At 36.4% G+C, this 17,410-nt stretch overlaps 2 protein-coding genes across 5 annotated transcripts in view; both read left to right on the top strand.

Moving 5' to 3' along the window:
- shc1 (SHC (Src homology 2 domain containing) transforming protein 1) overlaps nucleotides 1-15,439 on the top strand; it is a 35,273-nt gene extending 19,834 nt beyond the window's left edge. For 3 of the 4 annotated variants that reach the window (XM_052579058.1, XM_052579056.1, XM_052579057.1), the window contains exons 3-13: nucleotides 238-308; nucleotides 3,979-4,042; nucleotides 5,277-5,396; nucleotides 6,639-6,692; nucleotides 7,851-7,902; nucleotides 8,162-8,288; nucleotides 9,031-9,190; nucleotides 11,105-11,162; nucleotides 11,471-11,584; nucleotides 12,441-12,676; nucleotides 12,763-15,439. In XM_052579058.1, coding sequence (XP_052435018.1) covers nucleotides 238-308; nucleotides 3,979-4,042; nucleotides 5,277-5,396; nucleotides 6,639-6,692; nucleotides 7,851-7,902; nucleotides 8,162-8,288; nucleotides 9,031-9,190; nucleotides 11,105-11,162; nucleotides 11,471-11,584; nucleotides 12,441-12,676; nucleotides 12,763-12,891 — 1,185 coding nt within the window. In that variant the 3' untranslated portion in view covers nucleotides 12,892-15,439. The remainder of the gene's footprint in view (nucleotides 1-237; nucleotides 309-3,978; nucleotides 4,043-5,276; nucleotides 5,397-6,638; nucleotides 6,693-7,850; nucleotides 7,903-8,161; nucleotides 8,289-9,030; nucleotides 9,191-11,104; nucleotides 11,163-11,470; nucleotides 11,585-12,440; nucleotides 12,677-12,762) is intronic. The other variant, XM_052579059.1, reaches the window with a different exon arrangement.
- Nucleotides 15,440-15,579: 140 nt separating this feature from the next.
- On the top strand, nucleotides 15,580-16,870 carry LOC127975204 (lens epithelial cell protein LEP503-like). Its single transcript, XM_052579072.1, has 2 exons — nucleotides 15,580-16,200; nucleotides 16,627-16,870. The coding sequence occupies exon 1, from the start codon at nucleotides 16,002-16,004 to the stop codon at nucleotides 16,191-16,193; it is 192 nt and encodes a 63-aa protein (XP_052435032.1). The 5' UTR covers nucleotides 15,580-16,001; the 3' UTR covers nucleotides 16,194-16,200; nucleotides 16,627-16,870.
- Nucleotides 16,871-17,410: the final 540 nt, after the last annotated feature.

Genomic DNA, 17,410 nt, shown 5'->3' with positions numbered 1-17,410 from the left:
GCAGGAACTACATTGAGAACTGCTTTATTTGATTAGTGCTTCATAATTTGAGCATCAGTTCTCATAAAACAAATACACGCACTTAACCACATGCACGACAGCTGCCTGGCCAACTCAATAATCTTGACACAAGGCAACTGTGCAACACAACCATATTCTGTGCTCTCAATTGTGGTTGGAGGGCTAGCACAGGAAGTGCCGTGACTGAAGGTTTGTCTTCTTTCTTTGTTGCTGCAGTATATGGGCTGTGTGGAGGTGCTACAGTCAATGAGAGCACTGGACTTCAACACCAGAACTCAGGTTACCAGGTAACACACACACATTCACTCTTGCTTGCACTTCCTCTCATATTCGCTCAAATGTCCAGTGTATGTATATCCACAGCATCCCACAGGATTGATTTAATCATACATTCTCTCCACATCCTCATGCACATGTGCACGAACATATATTCTCTTGCAAGGGTCTGGTTAAAAACCCCTCCTCTGATGAAAAATTCATGTTGCTCTTGCATAGAGTGTGACAGAGAGAGAACACAAGGGAGACATACTAAAATAATGAACAAATATAACCATCTTCTCATTCTCACACCCATTCGGTCTCTTCCTTTCTCACACTTTTTTGAATAATATGCATGTAGATGTGCACACATATAAAGTATTATGAAAGCGAAGGACTATAAAACTGCAGAATACTTCCCGTATTAAACCACATTATTTGCAAAAAGCAACACTCTACACTGAAATGCTGTGCTTTTGTATGTAAGAGAGAACAGGGAAGAAGGAAGGCGTTCTAATGGCATCAGCCCTGCTGTGTAACCATGAAGTCTTATAATAGAATCCTCTGGAACCCTTGCGGTTTCCACCCTTTTCTTCCCTGTTTGTGTGCATGTTTGTTAATGGATGCAAAACACATTTGCTTCTCAATATTGACAGTAACAGCTGCTCGATAAACTGTTTTCATGCATAATCCTCAGTTTCACTGGAGGGTGAAATCCATTCAAGAAAAAACATTAGGGGGGCGTGCATTAGTGTGGTTTAGAAAACTTGACAATTTTTTTGTGTTTTTTTCTATATTTGAAATGTAATTTTCACCTTTTTTTTAAATCAAAATATACACAAAAATAAATAGTTTTTACTTTTATTTATATATCTATTATATATATATATATATATATATATATATATATATATATATATATATATATATATATATATATATATATATATATATATATATATATATAATTTTTTTTTTTTTTTTTTTTTAAGTAGGGCCTTCATATGCCCTTATATTTAGAGGCCAAGTACCAAAAGTGCCTAGGCGCCTGTTGTATCCATAGGGCGTTCTTCTTTTTTTTTCTTCTTCTTCCGTTTTTTTTTTCACTTTCTTCTTGCGGGAAAGTTGTCAAATTTGGTATATTGATAGAAAAGCCTCAACATTAACCACAGAAAATTTGGAGTCTATCTCAAACTCTCTAGCACCACCACTTGTCCAAATTTTCACTCTTGTTTATGCTAATTCAAAAATTGCAAAGTTTAGTTTTTTTAATTGTTAAAAGATCGCGGAATCCAGTCATAAAAACGGAATTTAGAGTTTAACGCGGAATGGCACAGAATTTGGCAAATTTTTAATGAATAAATAAAAAATAGGTCATTGCACTTACATCAAATCACGATATGGACTAATATCTGTAAATATTAAGCCGGAACAGTCTATTTAAATTAGGGTGACCAGATGTCCCGAAAAATTCGGGACAGTCCCGACATCTAAACTGTTTTCCCGAATCCTGAGTCTGGCCCTAATTGTCCCGAAAATTATACTAAAGCAAAATCTTGAGTAGTTATTGTCTGAAAAACATAAAAAAAAACTGTCTGCGGAGGTTGAGTCATCCTGCAACTAGCCCCCGCCGGCTGCTCATTGGCTGCAGCATCTTTTTTGTAAGTTCTAAAAAAAATACCATAGGTGGCTTTTTGTTTTAAGCCTTTTTTGAAGAGAGCCCAAGTTGCTGCAGCAGCGAGGAGGACAGTGATGCATGCGTAAGGGAGTGATTGATATCCGGGGCACTGTGTACAAAAAAAATACTTCACTACACAATTATTTCGTTATTTTCATTTAAACTTATTAGCGTTATGTTATACAGAAAGGTCTGATTTATGCACTGTTACTTACAACAGTCATTGTTTTTTTTTCACAGTTACATTTGAGTTCATGATTTTAATGTTGTTTTTTTGTGGCAGATTAAAAGACTATTGACAGACTGTTGATCTTTGAATAAAAACATGTTTGGTTCAGGTTCGAAATTCATTATCTTTTATTATAGGCTACACAGCATAATTTCATAGAAAGCCCCCCCATCCCGATTTTCAGCCAATCTCATCTGGTCACCCTAATTTAAATATAAATCCTGCATGTTCTGCGCGTCTCTGTTAATGAATGGAGCAGAAGTGCGACTTCCTTTATTACAGACACGGAAGCGCGCGTGACGCTCCCCATCGCGGTGATTTCAGCTTCTATTGTCTCACTAAATAATGATGTGAACACATAAACAACATCTCCAGAACTGCTCTGACAGTCACTTCATGAGCATTTGACCGTTTGATTTAAGTAAAACTAGCATCACATCACACACACAGAACTGTAAAGGTACGTTAACCTGTCAAAATAAAAGTCCGGTGTCATGACATTTTATCCTGCCCGTCAGATTTTCCTACCCGGGTTTACTGCGCATGTGCACATCAAATGCGCAAAACACATTTTATCCGATTAATCGATGGGATTTTTGGTAGAATCCTCGATTACTAATATATTCGATAGCTACAGCTGTGGCTGCCATCGAGTCGATAGCATCGCCACCTATTGGTCAAAAAGGATAAGCCACTAATTCATACTACTAAAAGTTGTGTTCAAATCATCCTAAACTTGCTTTAATTACTCCTTGTTGCAGTTGGTCTGATGCTCCATGCCATGCATAGCTCCTAATTTTGCATTTGGAGTTGGACCCTTAATTGCTGCTTGCAGCTATATTACATATTTGTGGTTAACCCAAAACCCAAACTAATTATTTTCATATTGTGGTCAGTAACCAAAAAAAAAAAAAAAAAAGCAATATAATATTTCTAGACTTTTATTTATATAAATAAGTAAATAAAAGTTAAAACACTAAAAAGCATAAATTTTATATGCTGCCATTTAGTCATCACAAGTCTGCAATTTCATTAAATAAATAAATGTTGAACATGTTTCAGAGTAAAGCGTTTTAGCTTTATTCCCCAAATTGTGCAGCCCTACAACAGTGTTGAGTGTTTAAAGATGACACCTTTGTGGAAACAATAAAGAACAAACCTGTTTTGCTAATGACAACACATTAAAAATAAGCAAAAAAGTGTAATTTAAGTTCTTTTCAGGGTTATCAGGAGAAAATGCCACATAAAGCGTTTACGCGTTAATCGACTCCAAAGCATTAACCACGCAGTGATTGTGAGTCAAAAAAGCTTTTTGTTTAATTAGGGAGTTTTGTATGACAGAAACATTTATAGTCTAAAGTAAGACTTCAGATGTAGATCAGACCATTCAGTTAATCAGATTTAGAATTAATCAAACCATTAATTGAAATAATTATGTTTTTTGTATATATTTTGGTGAATATTTATAGTTTGAGTCTATTCTTCTCTCTTGTACATTTATTTTTTATCGATTTATTTATTTATTTTAAATAGTTTTTGTCTTTATAATAGTTTTTTGTTAACAGTAGCAGTCGTAGTGTTTTGTTGTGTGTATGCCTGCTTGCATGTGTGAGATGACAGGAAGTTTAATGACTGGAGCATGTGTCTAATCTAATAATCCCTCAGCCATATGAAATTTAGGAATGCGTGAAAAGGAGTTTGATGGAAACTCATCTTGCAATCTGATTATGTTCTCCTCGCAATCTCCACCCAGCATGTGTGTACATTTATAAGCGTTTGGTTTGTATTTCAGGGAGGCAATATCAGTGGTGTGTGAGGCAGTACCAGGTGCCAAAGGAGCTCAGCGAAGAAGAAAGGTATTCAACACTTTATCTTATCTTACTTTCTCAGACACAGACTTTCAGCCGCGCAATATATTTGCACTTTTGTTAGTTACAGGTACAGCTCACAAAACTCACTGTGTTCTAGGAAGGCCTGACCAGTTTCCAGTAAACATACTGCTGTGTTAAATGTAACACACATTCACACGTTTGCTCAAAGTGTTGTGTCTCAGCTGGTCAGACTGTGGTATTTGGTTTATGGCTGGTTTCAGAGGTTATGCAGTGCAATACCTCTTTCGATTTGCTCATAGGGTGTGTGTGTGTGTGTGTGTGTGTGTGTGTGTGTGTGTGTGTGTGTGTGTGTGTGTGTGTGTGTGTGAGGAGCCAAAGTCTGCCCTGGTCACGATCAACACAGGTCTGTTTCACAAAGCACAGATGAAAAGTGGAGCATCAGTGTAACTGCAGCAGCCGGCTTGAGTTGACAGCATTGCTGCAGTGGCTCTACACAGAAAATAAAATGATTTCTGGGTTATCATGTTGAGTTTTTCCTTTAATAATGGCTTTTAATTCAGAATTATTATTGGTAGTAGTATAAAACTTTAAGTCTATTCTATTTAGTTGTATTTACACACAATTTAAACCAAACCACAAAGTGTAAACCGTCTGGATTCAGGCAGAATGACTGAATAGTAAGTGTTTGTTGCTGTTACTGCATGTGAAACTAGTTTATTCTGGTATTTCATGTTGCGTCATAAAAGCCTATGTTGCAAATTTTTATTTTTTTTGTAGGTTAACGGCAAAAAAGTGCTTAGCACAGATCCCTAATTAAAAGCTCCACTACTCATCAAAAGTTTTTGAATGTAGTCTCTTATACTCAACAAAGCTGTGTTTATTTGATCAGAAATGCAGAAAAAACATTAATAGTGTAAAATACTATTTCGACCCGGAGCACAATAAACCCTTGAACCCTAATGAACCCTTGCTGAATAAAAGTATTAATTAAAAATAAATAAAAAATCGGACCCTAAAACTTTTGGATGGTAGTGTAAAATTGAGATTGACTAAACCTGACGTGATGATAATAGGCACTGAATGTGAGGTCAAACAAACCTCAGACAGACCAGACCTTTTAAAATGTTCGCTATTTCCCATTGAAATCTCTTTTCATAAAATATTTAGGCTTAATCTTTTTTATCATAAAATATTTAGCTTTTTACTTTTTTTGGTCTGGTGTAATTAATGAAGTCTCTTTATTTCTGTCTCCTTGCAGCCCTCTTCTCGTAGTCTCTCCTCCATCTTAGGGAAGAGTAATCTCCAGTTTGCCGGAATGACAATCAGCCTCACCGTGTCGACCAGCAGTCTGAACCTACTGGCGATCGACTGCAAGCAGGTTAGGCGTCACACATGCACACAAACATGAATACAGTGCCGTCTTTGCTGTGTGAAATTCACTGTTACCCGCAGCTAATGACGCCCTTCACAGCAGGATGGGATGGACTGAATTATGCCATCTCTTCCTCTGAATAAAACATTTCTCAGTATGTCTGAAAAAAAGTGAAGTTTGCCATTTTTCTATGTTTAAAATACTTTCTCATATCCGAGTTGTGCTATGTGTAGAAACCGCTAGAAGCAAGCTTTTTAAAGTAGGTTCATTTCCCCTTTAAAAGTGTAAACTGGTATAAACTGGTTGGCTGATCACACATTGTTAGTGCTAAATAAGCTGACAAGATCTTCTACACTCATCATTCATACACTGCATGAATTAATCCTATGATTCATTATAATTTAATTCGTTCATACTTAGTCCAAACCTAATAACATATTTACTGACATATCACTCAAAACTTATTGATAGAAAAATTATAATAAAACTTTATTTGGAGGAGTACTAGTGCACAATGCACATTTCTTAATATTAAGACTAAAATGTGTTTGTTTAATATCACTATTGATGAGGATTGTATGATCTTTGAATAATATCAGTCTTTAAATACAAGATTTTCAAAGTGTACCTTAAGTATAGTTGCAATGGTTCCACTTTAGCACTAATAAATATACTTCAGTATATCTTTATTTGGACTGCAGCTATAAAAAAAAAAAAAATGTGCATTTCAAATTTGAAGTATATTAAAGTAGCCTGCATTGGGTCTTTCAAGGGGCTGATCAGATATTTGTCGACGTTTAACTAAGTAAGTTGATATGTTAACCAGCGGTTGGATTGTGTAAAGTTGGCGTAGTGGGCAGGAGCAGAGCAGATTTCCTCTGGCTTGTTTACAACTGCACCACAGGACGTTTTTCCTCACTTCTAATTCTTCAGTTATATGTCAGTGTGTTTCACATTAGCGCAGTGAGGTTTATCAGCAGGCAGCTGACTGGAGCCCAGAATAAGGCCTGGAGTAATTGCCCTGCTGTTGTGTGTTTATCTTAATGAATCTAAACCATGCAGAGTTACTGCAGACAACTGCTCTGTTCCTCTCTTAGACCACAGTCTCACCACATCATTTCTTCCTTTTTCTCCCTCTCTGTCCATCCTTTGCTTTCACTCGCTTCCATGTTTGTTCATTCTTCATCTCATGCCCACTGCACCTTTTTTTGTCACATTGTCCTCTTCTCCATCCCTCTCTCCCTACAGATTATCGCCAACCATCACATGCAGTCCATCTCTTTTGCATCAGGAGGAGATCCAGTGAGTCGCGTCCTGTCTCTCAATATCTCTTTCTACTTCTTCTTTCTCTTTTTACCTTTTTACCTTTTTCTTTTTATCATTGTTTACTTCTCAGATTAAGTTTTTTATTTGTTAATTTAATGAACTGCAGCACAAATCTGTTTTGTACCTAGCCAAGTTGATGGTCATGGAAAGCTAGTCCACAACAGCCATGTGCCCTCGGATCACCTTTACAAATGAAATGGCTCCGTGTAGTCATTTGTTGGAGCTTCTCTCTTCAAATAATGATTGCATTCACTTCAAGGACCTTGAAAGCATATTGAAGTACAAAGTGGCATCAGTAGGGATGTGCAAAACTACATATTTTCAGAAATCAATTAGTTGGTGGGTTGCCTGAGCAACTAGTTGACTAATGTCTGAATTAGTAAGTAGTGAATTAGTAATTATAAAAAAACTTAAATATCACTAAAAAAAAACAAAAAATTACATTTAAATTTAAACTTATATACTATTTATTTATTGAATCATTAATAGAAAATTATATATATATATATATATATATATAAATTCATATTTTCTAATTAATTTATTCACTAATTGTTCAAAACAAATTATAGATAGATAGATAGATATATAGATAGATGGATAGATCAATGTAATATTTGAACTAATAAAACAAATAATTTAGAAAATAATTAATTAAAATGTATATGCTAATTATTTTAAATATTTATAGATAATATATTATTTAATTATTGATTTAAACAATTTCATTTAATATTGCATAAAAATACATTCCGATTTTATATTCTAATTATTAGATAAATAAATATGTACATTTCATCGATCAGTTATTGGATACATCCCTACATACATTTCATTTCCTGGTTTTCATCTTGCTCTTGGTTCTGTCAGCTTTACTCCCATTCCGTCATTCCTTGTTCATTCGTCTCATTCATCTGTCCTGCTGTCTTTAGTCATCTGCCACCCCCCCCCCCCCCCACACTGTTTCCTCTTCTGTTTCCTGCCCTTTAGTGAATAGACTGCCTCAACTAAATTACTTTTACTATCTTCTGCTTGTCCCTCTGATCTTTGTGTCTACGCTCTGATTTCTCTTCATGTCCTCCTGTTCATTCTTCCTTTCTTCTTCTCCATCCCTTTCTTTCTGTTTCTCCCCAGGATACAGCAGAGTATGTTGCCTACGTCGCCAAAGACCCTGTCAATCAGAGAGGTAAAAATATGACAAGACATTTTCACACTGAGTAAATGTAAATGACTGCTTTTCATGCTTCATTTATTTGAACTGATGTTTAATACTAGATTACTTAATTATATGCAGGATTATTTATTCTGGCTTTGAAGGGATCCTGAAAGATTTGGAATGACATGATTCATTTTTGTGTGAACGGTCCCTTTAAGGAATGTCTTGTTCTTGCCTATGACTTGTGTCTTCTATATAATATATTTGATGGTCACTTCCTGCATTGTAGCATGTCATATCCTGGAATGCTCAGAGGGCTTGGCTCAGGAGGTCATCAGCACCATCGGCCAGGCGTTTGAGCTCCGCTTTAAACAGTACCTGAAGAACCCCCCCAAACTGGTCACCCCTCATGATCGGTGAGAGCGTTTATGTGCCTGTTCAAACAAGTACTGCAAACATTTACATCATGTCAGTGTGTTTACACGAGTGTTTGTACATTGTTTAATGATGGTACCTCCCTAGGATCTTTGGAAACCCCCAGTATGTCCTGTATGTCTGTTTACAGATTTTGTGTGCATTGTGTCTATTTGCACTGCGCACTCGCATCGTCTCACTCACTGAGAAACATCTTATTACGGAGTACTTTTTGCCTTATTTCTGACAGATAATCCAAATATACTTTTATATTCAACACACAATCTATGAAAACAAGTATTAATGTACTGTATTGAAGTACTACTTGAAGTACAGTACTATAGCTAAAATTATTACAAATGTTTTTTTTTCTCCAACTGAAATAAGTTTGATATAATTATATTTCAAAACTTAAGCTGAAGCTAAAATGTATTGAAACTTAATAGAAATATAATACAACTTATACAACTGAAAAAAGCACATAAGAATGACTTAAACTAAACTGTAAATAAGTATATATGAAATATATATATCAATTTAAAAAGTTGTTTTTGGAGCATATTTTATTTGTTTACTGTTCCTACTTCCTTTTTATTGAGCGTGTGTCTGTTCCTACTAGTTGTTTCCTCCTGGTTTCAAACAAAGCAATACAAATCATCGGCCATCCCTTAAACAGCATGTAAATAATACATCTCCATGTAAATGTAATGTTTATCTTTATACTATCTTTTATTTCCCTTTTAGGATGGCTCCTTTCGATGGGTCGGCCTGGGAGGAAGAGGAAGAGGACCTGCCTCCACCCCCAGAGGTTCCGTATTACAATAACTTCCCCGGTAAACAGCCTCCACCCGGAGGCTTGGTTGACATGAGGAGCCGTCCTGGACACAGTACAGGAGCCACGCTGGTGAGACACACGTTTGTACGAGCATGAGCATTGCACGAGCATTGGCCTTGGGGGTTTTAAGTCTTTTGCATTTGTTCATGATCACAAAGTTTTTATGTGTTATGAGTGAATCATGAAATAACTTTTACGTGTTAAAAAGAGCTGATTAGTTAGCAGTTGAAACAAGTCGTCTTTTCCTTTATTCAAATTTGTATGGCTTAAAATCTACAAAGAGAATTCAGTTAAGTGTTTTAAAGGTCATGAAACCCCCTGTTTCGGCACAGGTTAGATCTCACCACAGTTAAAAAAAAGAAAACGCTAATGTGTGCGTGGTGCACTGCAGAGCGGAGGAGACCGACAACACACACAGCTTTGGGTTTAGACAGTTTCAATTCACTCTCAACGAGTTAAACACACAAATAAATGCACAGCCATTTGCACTTTGTATCAAAAACATGTATATGAATGCGCTGTTGCTACTCTGCTGACTTTTAAGTCTTATTCTGCAGCGTTTATATAAGCCTTTTGACGGGTCGTGTCACGAAGCTGTTAAAACGGTTAAGCTCACTAAGTGAACGAACTGCATTTGTGCCAAACTCTTATTACAAAACAAAAACAAACACTCTTCTTCAATCCATGAACGTTTCTCTCGGTTTATGTACACAATCTCACAGTCTGAAGCTTGTCATAGCAAATGAACTCATGCTGTTGTGAATAATTAAGTGAAGAGTCTTCTCATTGGATAAGAACATGCAGTCTCATGAATAATTTAATAACGGGTCATCGATGGACTAAAGTCCTTTGTGTTGACGTCAAAAGTTTGTGACGTGGCAATGTAGATTTCAAACCCGGAAGTTGAAAATGGCACAAAAATGCTTAAAATGAACCATTTTTCTCCAACATAAAAAATTATTGGATGCTAAAACTATGATGTGCAACACAAAATGTCAGAAAAGTCTGGGGTTTCATGACCCTTTAAGCATCATAAGCATTTCCTTACAAATGGCAACAAAGAAGATCTTTCATTTTTCCTCCATTGTGTGAACTGCTAAGCATGAGTAAGCATTTGTCAAGCTACACAATAAAGACACAGGAAACACTTATTGGCGGTCAAACGTTTGGAATAATGAACCTTTTTTTTTTCATGTTTTAAGTCTCTAATGTGCACCAAGATTTGACTTGTTTGATCAAAACAAGCTTTTAATATTGTAATATTGAAACTGGAATAGTATAAAATATTATAACACTTTACAATAACCATTTTTCGTAAAATATAATTTATCCCTACATTTTTCAGAAATTTCAGCAGAAATTTAACTGGCACATGGTCCTTCAGAAATAATTCTACTATGCAGACTTAATTCTCAAATTTCTTTTTATTTTTTAAATATAATTATCAGCAGTAGAAAGCTTTTGCTGCTTAATATTTTTATGGAAAACATGATGCACTACCATTCAAAGGTTTCTAGTAAGTACGGTAAAAAAAACTAATATTTTTATTCAGCAAAGATGCATTAAATCAGTGTTTCGTAGTAAAATCATTCCATTTCAAATAAATGCTCTTCATTGAAGTTCCTGTTCATTAAAGTATATATATATATATATATATATATATATATATATATATATATATATATATATATATATATATATATAATTTAAATGTATTATTTAATTAATTATTGTTAAAACAATAATAATTAATTTATACATTTATACATTCATTATTTATTTTTTACTTTTATTTAAACAAATGCTTTTGGCTCATGTCATAGTCAGTCTTAACAGGCTAGAAAAGCCACCAAAGCAGTCACTCAGTTCAAACTAAGGCTCACTGTCTTCAGAAAACAATAAAGATGATTCAGTGTATAGAAGTGAATTAGAATGATTCGTTAAGTAACAACACTCCACTCTAATGCAATTGTGTCCCCACAGCCCTATGGACAGCCCAGCCAGAACGACATTCACAAGCAGCCTCTGCCTCCTCTACCAGGTCAGGTTTGCTCAAGCTCCCCTGCCCTCTTCCTTTCGTAGTGCCACATAGTATTTTTCACTCTTATGTTGTCGCACTTCCCTTCATTTAATTTTTCTCTCAGCTGAGGCTGTCATTCTGCAGAGTGAGTCAGCGCTTTTTCTATTTTTTTTCACTGTTCGTTGCTTTCTGTTGGACGCTGCCCAAACCTATTACTCAGCTCCTTTGAGAGGTGGCTTTTGGATCGCCGGCCTTGCTGACAATACGACTCAGAATGGCAGCGCTTAAGTGCACTTCACCTCTCAGTCCTCTGTTTCTCTCTCTTTCAGTGGGTGTTAAGGAGGGAGGCTTCCTTGATGACCCTTCATACGTCAATGTGGATAAATCCCGCCTCCCAGCAGCAGCAGCCAATGGAAATGCTCACAAAGATGCGTTCGACATGAGTGAGTAACTAATGCTAGACAACTTTGTTGGAAAAATATCTGTGTCTATGATGCATGTCTTGATATTCATGTATTCGTGCTTTAACTTGTTTCCATTATCAGAGTAACAATCTGTAAAAATGTACTGAATCATCATTAAAGCATGTACTCCACTTTATTTTTCACTACATTAACACAAGGAAGATTTTTTTTTCTGTGCATTTATATAACAATAGCATACAGTACAGATCTGTTTAAAATCAGTGAAAGCATTATTAACTGTTTTAGACTTTTTTTTATTTCAATTTTAAAACTTAATTTTTATTATTTTCATTGATATGCTAAAATGTAACTATTCATATTTTAATATATTTTACATTGATATTTACATAAAGGGCATTCAAAAGCTTGAGGTCTGTAAGAGTAAAAAAAAAAAAGCTTTTAAATGTGATCTTTAATACCCACAAAAGCTGCATTTATTTGATAAAAATATAATTAGGAACGGTGATATTGTGAAATATTATTACAATATAAAATGACGGTTCTCGATTTTTAATATTTTAAGATGTCGAAGGTGTCACATGATGCTTTAGAAATTATTCACATATGCTGATTTGCTGCTCAAGAAACATTAATTGTTAATTGTAAGTAATTTAAGTGTTTTTATTACAACTTTTTTAAGGATTTTTTTTATGGAAACATTATTATCTGTAATGAAATTTTCTTTGCAATGCAAAAAGTCTTTACTGTGACTTGGATCAATTTAATTCATCCTTGGTAAATGAAATTATTTAATATCTGATGAAAAAAAGTGAGGAAAAAAGTATTTTCATTTAGTTCCTTTGAAAATAAAATGATGGTGCTCTCTATCTTTTAGAGCCGTTCGATGCTGCTTTAGGTGTGTCAGGTGCTGTGGCGCCCCCTCTGGCTGAGCAGCTGCAGAACGAGCCCTGGTTCCACGGACCTCTAAGTCGCAGGCAGGCCGAAAGACTCCTGACCAAGGATGGAGACTTCCTGGTGCGGGAGTCAGGCACCACACCAGGCCAGTACGTCCTCACTGGACAGCAGGGCGGCCAAGCCAAACACCTGCTTCTGGTGGATCCAGAGGGAGTGGTGAGTGATATGATCAAATATATCACACTGTCAGTATTTTCCCCTTATCAAAACATAATTCTTTAACCTATGTTTAACTGTCATAGGTGCGCACCAAAGACCACCGCTTCGAGAGCGTCAGTCACTTGATTAGCTATCACATGGACAACCGGCTGCCAATCATCTCGGCAGGAAGTGAGGTGTGTCTACAGCAGCCAGTTGATCGCCGGGCTTGAGAAGAAAAAATGTTCTCCACCACACATTTAAGAGAAAAAACTCCTCCCTTTCCTACTTTTTTTGCCAGACTCTATTAGAGAAAAAAACAGATTTTCCAACTGGGAGTGTAAGCTAATCATATCTTTACAGAAACCGCATCAACCACCTCAATCATTCTACTCAAGGACTAAACGACATGTCGCCTGAAACACGCGATTACAAAAAGCCAAACACAGATGCGTAATGGATGTGACATCACTTCCTAAACACGACATCATATCTTGAACCTGTAACCATGGCAACAGGCCCGGGCATTCTTCGAGGCGAGAGCTGATGTGAATGTACTGCAATTGCAGAACCTTTGTAGCATTCTAAAGATTCACATCTGGTGCAGTGGGCCAAATCCAAAGACTCGAGCTTCTTAGTGATCATAGAGCTTTTTGTTGCGGTCGTTTGGAAATCTTGCAAGACTGTTCGATGAATATGCAAAACTTTAAAGAGAATACAGAGCTAATTCTCCAATCACAGACATCGCCTTTCACAGCGTATACACAATTCCCACCGGAATCACTTTCCCAATTTTCACAAACCACACAAAATGTGTCTCTTATTCACACCCTCACAATACCCTTTACAGAATTCCGAGCGTGAATACCGCCCCCCACCCCCCACCTAAATAAAAATTGGGAATTTTGGTCATTTGGAAAGAGCCCTGAACATATGTGAAAGCTTTAGCATCACGGATGCTGTGTGGATTTTTCCTTATGCAAATGAGCAGAAGGTAAGGGGCACTTATGCTGTCCGTTATGAGAGACTACAAAAAAGGGAACGTTCCCTTTTCACATAACATAATATATCAGCTTGGGACAAAAGGGACGATAAAAAAAGGGGCAATCAGTGGACATGGGAATAGGACTGAAGGTCTGAGGTTTGAAACTGATTGAAGCCTTCTTATGATGTAATTTTAACTAAGAACTCTATATTTGTCCCAGTGATGTCATCTTGATCAGCTGACGACATCATCGGGATGGTTTTATTCTGGGAAATGGAGGCTCTATTTTTCTTTATCTTTTTCTTGTGGACATCTGTTGGCATTGACAATCGATCTTCACGTGTATCGAGGTGTCAGCTGCTTCTGTACGTTTGGAGACTTGAGTTATAAGAGAAAGCGTAAGGGGGAGGATACAATGTGTATTATAATACATGCATCCTTTTTAGAGGTTCACTTTAATCACTTTGAATTTGAACAACACGCCACCAGAAAGAGGAAAAGCACTCCGAATGAATTCTGAAGTTCAGTTTCTGTTGAAGCCACAAACAGGAAACCACCTTTTTCATCTTTGTTTGCTTTAAAATTGATTGTGCCTTTTTTTACCGAACACAGACACAGAGAGAGAAAAAAAAACTAAAACAAAAAAACACAGTCACCTTTTGTGATTCTATAGGTAATCATAACACTTTCTTTCCTGGAAAAGACACAACTGAAAATATAATCAACTGCAAAAACGACACAAGTATAGTCCGGCTCAGTGCAGGTTTTGGGAAAGCAGTCTTCGTTTTCTTTGGCATGTTAATTCTGCTATGCTGTTCTTGTTGTGCTTAGTTTAGTTCTGGTCTGTGGGTATCCCATTATGTTGCTTAGACACTTTCTTCTATCTCTCATTTAGAAACCGACATTAGATGCCCTGTAAAAGAGCATGTAAATAAGCTTTGCCTGTGCTCATAGCTCAACACTCGGTGGATCTGTGTCAAATGGGAATTTGCAAGCTCACAGGACTGTACTGGGTGAGAAAACATAAAGGTGTAAGATTTGACATGCTCTTCTGAAGACAATGCAATCACTTGGTGTTTATCACACAAATCTATGTAAATGACTGAGGATTTGCTTAGATGTCCAAAGACCCTTATCTGGATGCATTATGAATCTGAAATGGGCAACGGTTTTATTTTTAGTCTTTTTAATGGATGTAACTTGTGGATTTTGAGTCAGTGGTCAACATTCATTTCACATTATAAATCCAGATGGATCCCAGCTGCAACTGTATGCGACCAGCCTCATGCTAATGTGAGTTTTAGCCTGTTGTAATTCAAATTAATGCATTGAATGGGTTTTTCTAATCATTTGACGTCAGACGTTTTATGTGCTGATAGCATCACGGATCTGGCCCCTAACTGCTAATGGAGTTTAAACAAAGTGTGTTTATGAGTCTGTGTGTGTGGATGCATACATACGCAGGGCTGGAATGGTCTGGAACAATCTGGCTTTTACAACTCTCACTCGCCACTAAACTGTTTGCTCATTTTCATATTTCACAGCGGCCTTTTGTTGCATGGAAACACTTCCTGTTATTGTGGTAATGATGACTTTTGTGTTGTGGTTGGTTGGTTGCTATTTTCTAAGCCAAAGGCTTTATTCTTGTTTGCCTTTATATATGTTGCTTCTTTTTTTTAAATACATGTCTTTTATTATTTTAATTATTCTTTTTATGTTGTTGTTCTTTGGGTAAAACATAATGTTTACACCTGTATCAAATGATAGATTACATATATAAATACATATATCATTCACCTTGGTGCGTTTCATTTCGCCTATTACTGTTTTTTTTTTTTTTTTTTTAATCTAGATCAGTTTTAAGTTAATTAATAAGCACAAATCTATTGCTCAAGGGGTTTGTGGACCCAGATCTCAGAATTTTATTGCTGTGATTGTTCTTGAAGATTAATTCACACTCATAATATTATAACAGAAAAATGTGTATTTGTTTGCACACTGTGCATGAATATTTTGACAGTTATTCAGGTCCTTTCACTCCACATTAGAGGAATTAGAGATGAACAATAGGTAGATGAGAGATGTTGTGAGGCCATTGTGCAATAGGAGGTGAACAGTTAGCTGGCATTTTCCAGAGCTGAATAAAATCCGTTTTACAGGGGGCACTGGGTTTGTGTATCCCACAACACACAGGAGTCAGTTCGCTCCAGGGTTTCATCTGAAGAGACGTTACGGTTGAAGGCAAAAGTGGAGACCCACAACGCGCAGCGGCAAACAAGGACCTGGCCTGGTCTCTTCCAGTTCCTCCCTTCGAGTATCGCTCGCGCTCTCCAGTCGACCGTGGAGCGGTGGCGTGAGATGCACCCACAGCGTCCGCTGCCCCAGGCCATGCCCCCCTCACTGGGCCAAAACCTGAGAGATGCAGCTCTGAGGATGGGCCATGGCAAGAACCTGCTGGGAAGGAATGTGGCTTATGGAGTTATCCAGTCTCTTAAAGAGTGCCTCTACTTCCTGCTCTGCTGCTGGTGCATCAAAGAGATCCTGGACTAAGAAAAAGGTAAAACATATCTTTATAAATTTATAATAAAAAAAATATATATATATATATATATATATATGTGTGTATATATACACATTGGTTTTATTTCAGTTATTGAAAAAGATTTTTAATCATTTTAATTTGATTTAAGTAAACGATAACTATCTAATAAACTTTTTCTAAAATATATGAGGTTAATGTTTAAAAATACTCGAATGGCAATTCATGTAGATTATTTAAGAAGGCTCACCACATTTAGCCTCGACCTCGAGTAAGTGTGTGCAATCTAGTGATGTTACCATTAGAGGTCGCCCTATGCAACTGAAAAAAATCTGAATCTTTTTTGAAGCCTGAATACATTTCATATTACTAAATTAGTGGGTTAATCGTCAGGTGATATTTCAAACAGCTGTACAGTGATATTTATGATTTTTCTTTTTTCAGTGCTTTTAAGCTGGTGGATGATTCATCACAGATGTGTTGATGCTTTGGCCTGAATCCAGATCTCTTCACACATGCACACTCATGCCTCACAAATATTAGAGGCTGCTGTAGCAATGCAGTTTAAAGCAGCACATCACCCAGGCTTCATAGGAGGAATATAGACCACGTCCCTGTCAACATTCTGGTGGTATTCAAACATGTTTTAAATGATACTGTTTGAGAAAATTGTACAATAAAAATAAAATATTGTGCGATTCTTTTTAAATGGCTCACAAAAAAAGGTCTCGAGGATTTTTAATTGGTTTAAAACTTAAGGTACAAACTATGATTGTATAATGTGTGGGCCTAATAGTTTGTGTAAAGACATTACTGCACTACCAAGAAGTACATTTGTGAATACAAATGCAACAGATGCCATAAATATGTGTTAGAATACATATCAAACATTTTACACAAATGTATACAAATTGTTATAATACATGCTGAAAACAGATAGCATATCAGATGATCTATGCAAATAAATATTGTAAACTGATGCATTACACTAAACGCCAGTTTAGAGTCACTTATCTATAGAGTTTGGGTGGGGGGGTGGATAGGTTATGCTTGCTCATGCAAACCTATTCACCGCAGTGCTAGTGTGTTTTGGGTGGTGGATATGCCATTTTATACAGCTGCCAATTTTGTGGTTTTATGTTATGCCGATTGGTTTTCAAAGTGTTTGCTTACTGATCCATGATAAAAAGTTATAAGCATAAAACAGGGGTCCATGAATGTGGCTCAG

This window comes from Carassius gibelio, chromosome B16 (assembly GCF_023724105.1).
Source record: "Carassius gibelio isolate Cgi1373 ecotype wild population from Czech Republic chromosome B16, carGib1.2-hapl.c, whole genome shotgun sequence".
Taxonomy (NCBI): Eukaryota; Metazoa; Chordata; class Actinopteri; order Cypriniformes; family Cyprinidae; genus Carassius; species Carassius gibelio.
This window is presented reverse-complemented; position numbering and strand designations above follow the sequence as displayed.

Coding starts and splice junctions, on each gene's coding strand:
- LOC127975204 (XM_052579072.1), top strand. CDS start 16,002: ATGCACCCACAGCGTCCGCTGCCCCAGGCCATGCCCCCCTCACTGGGC.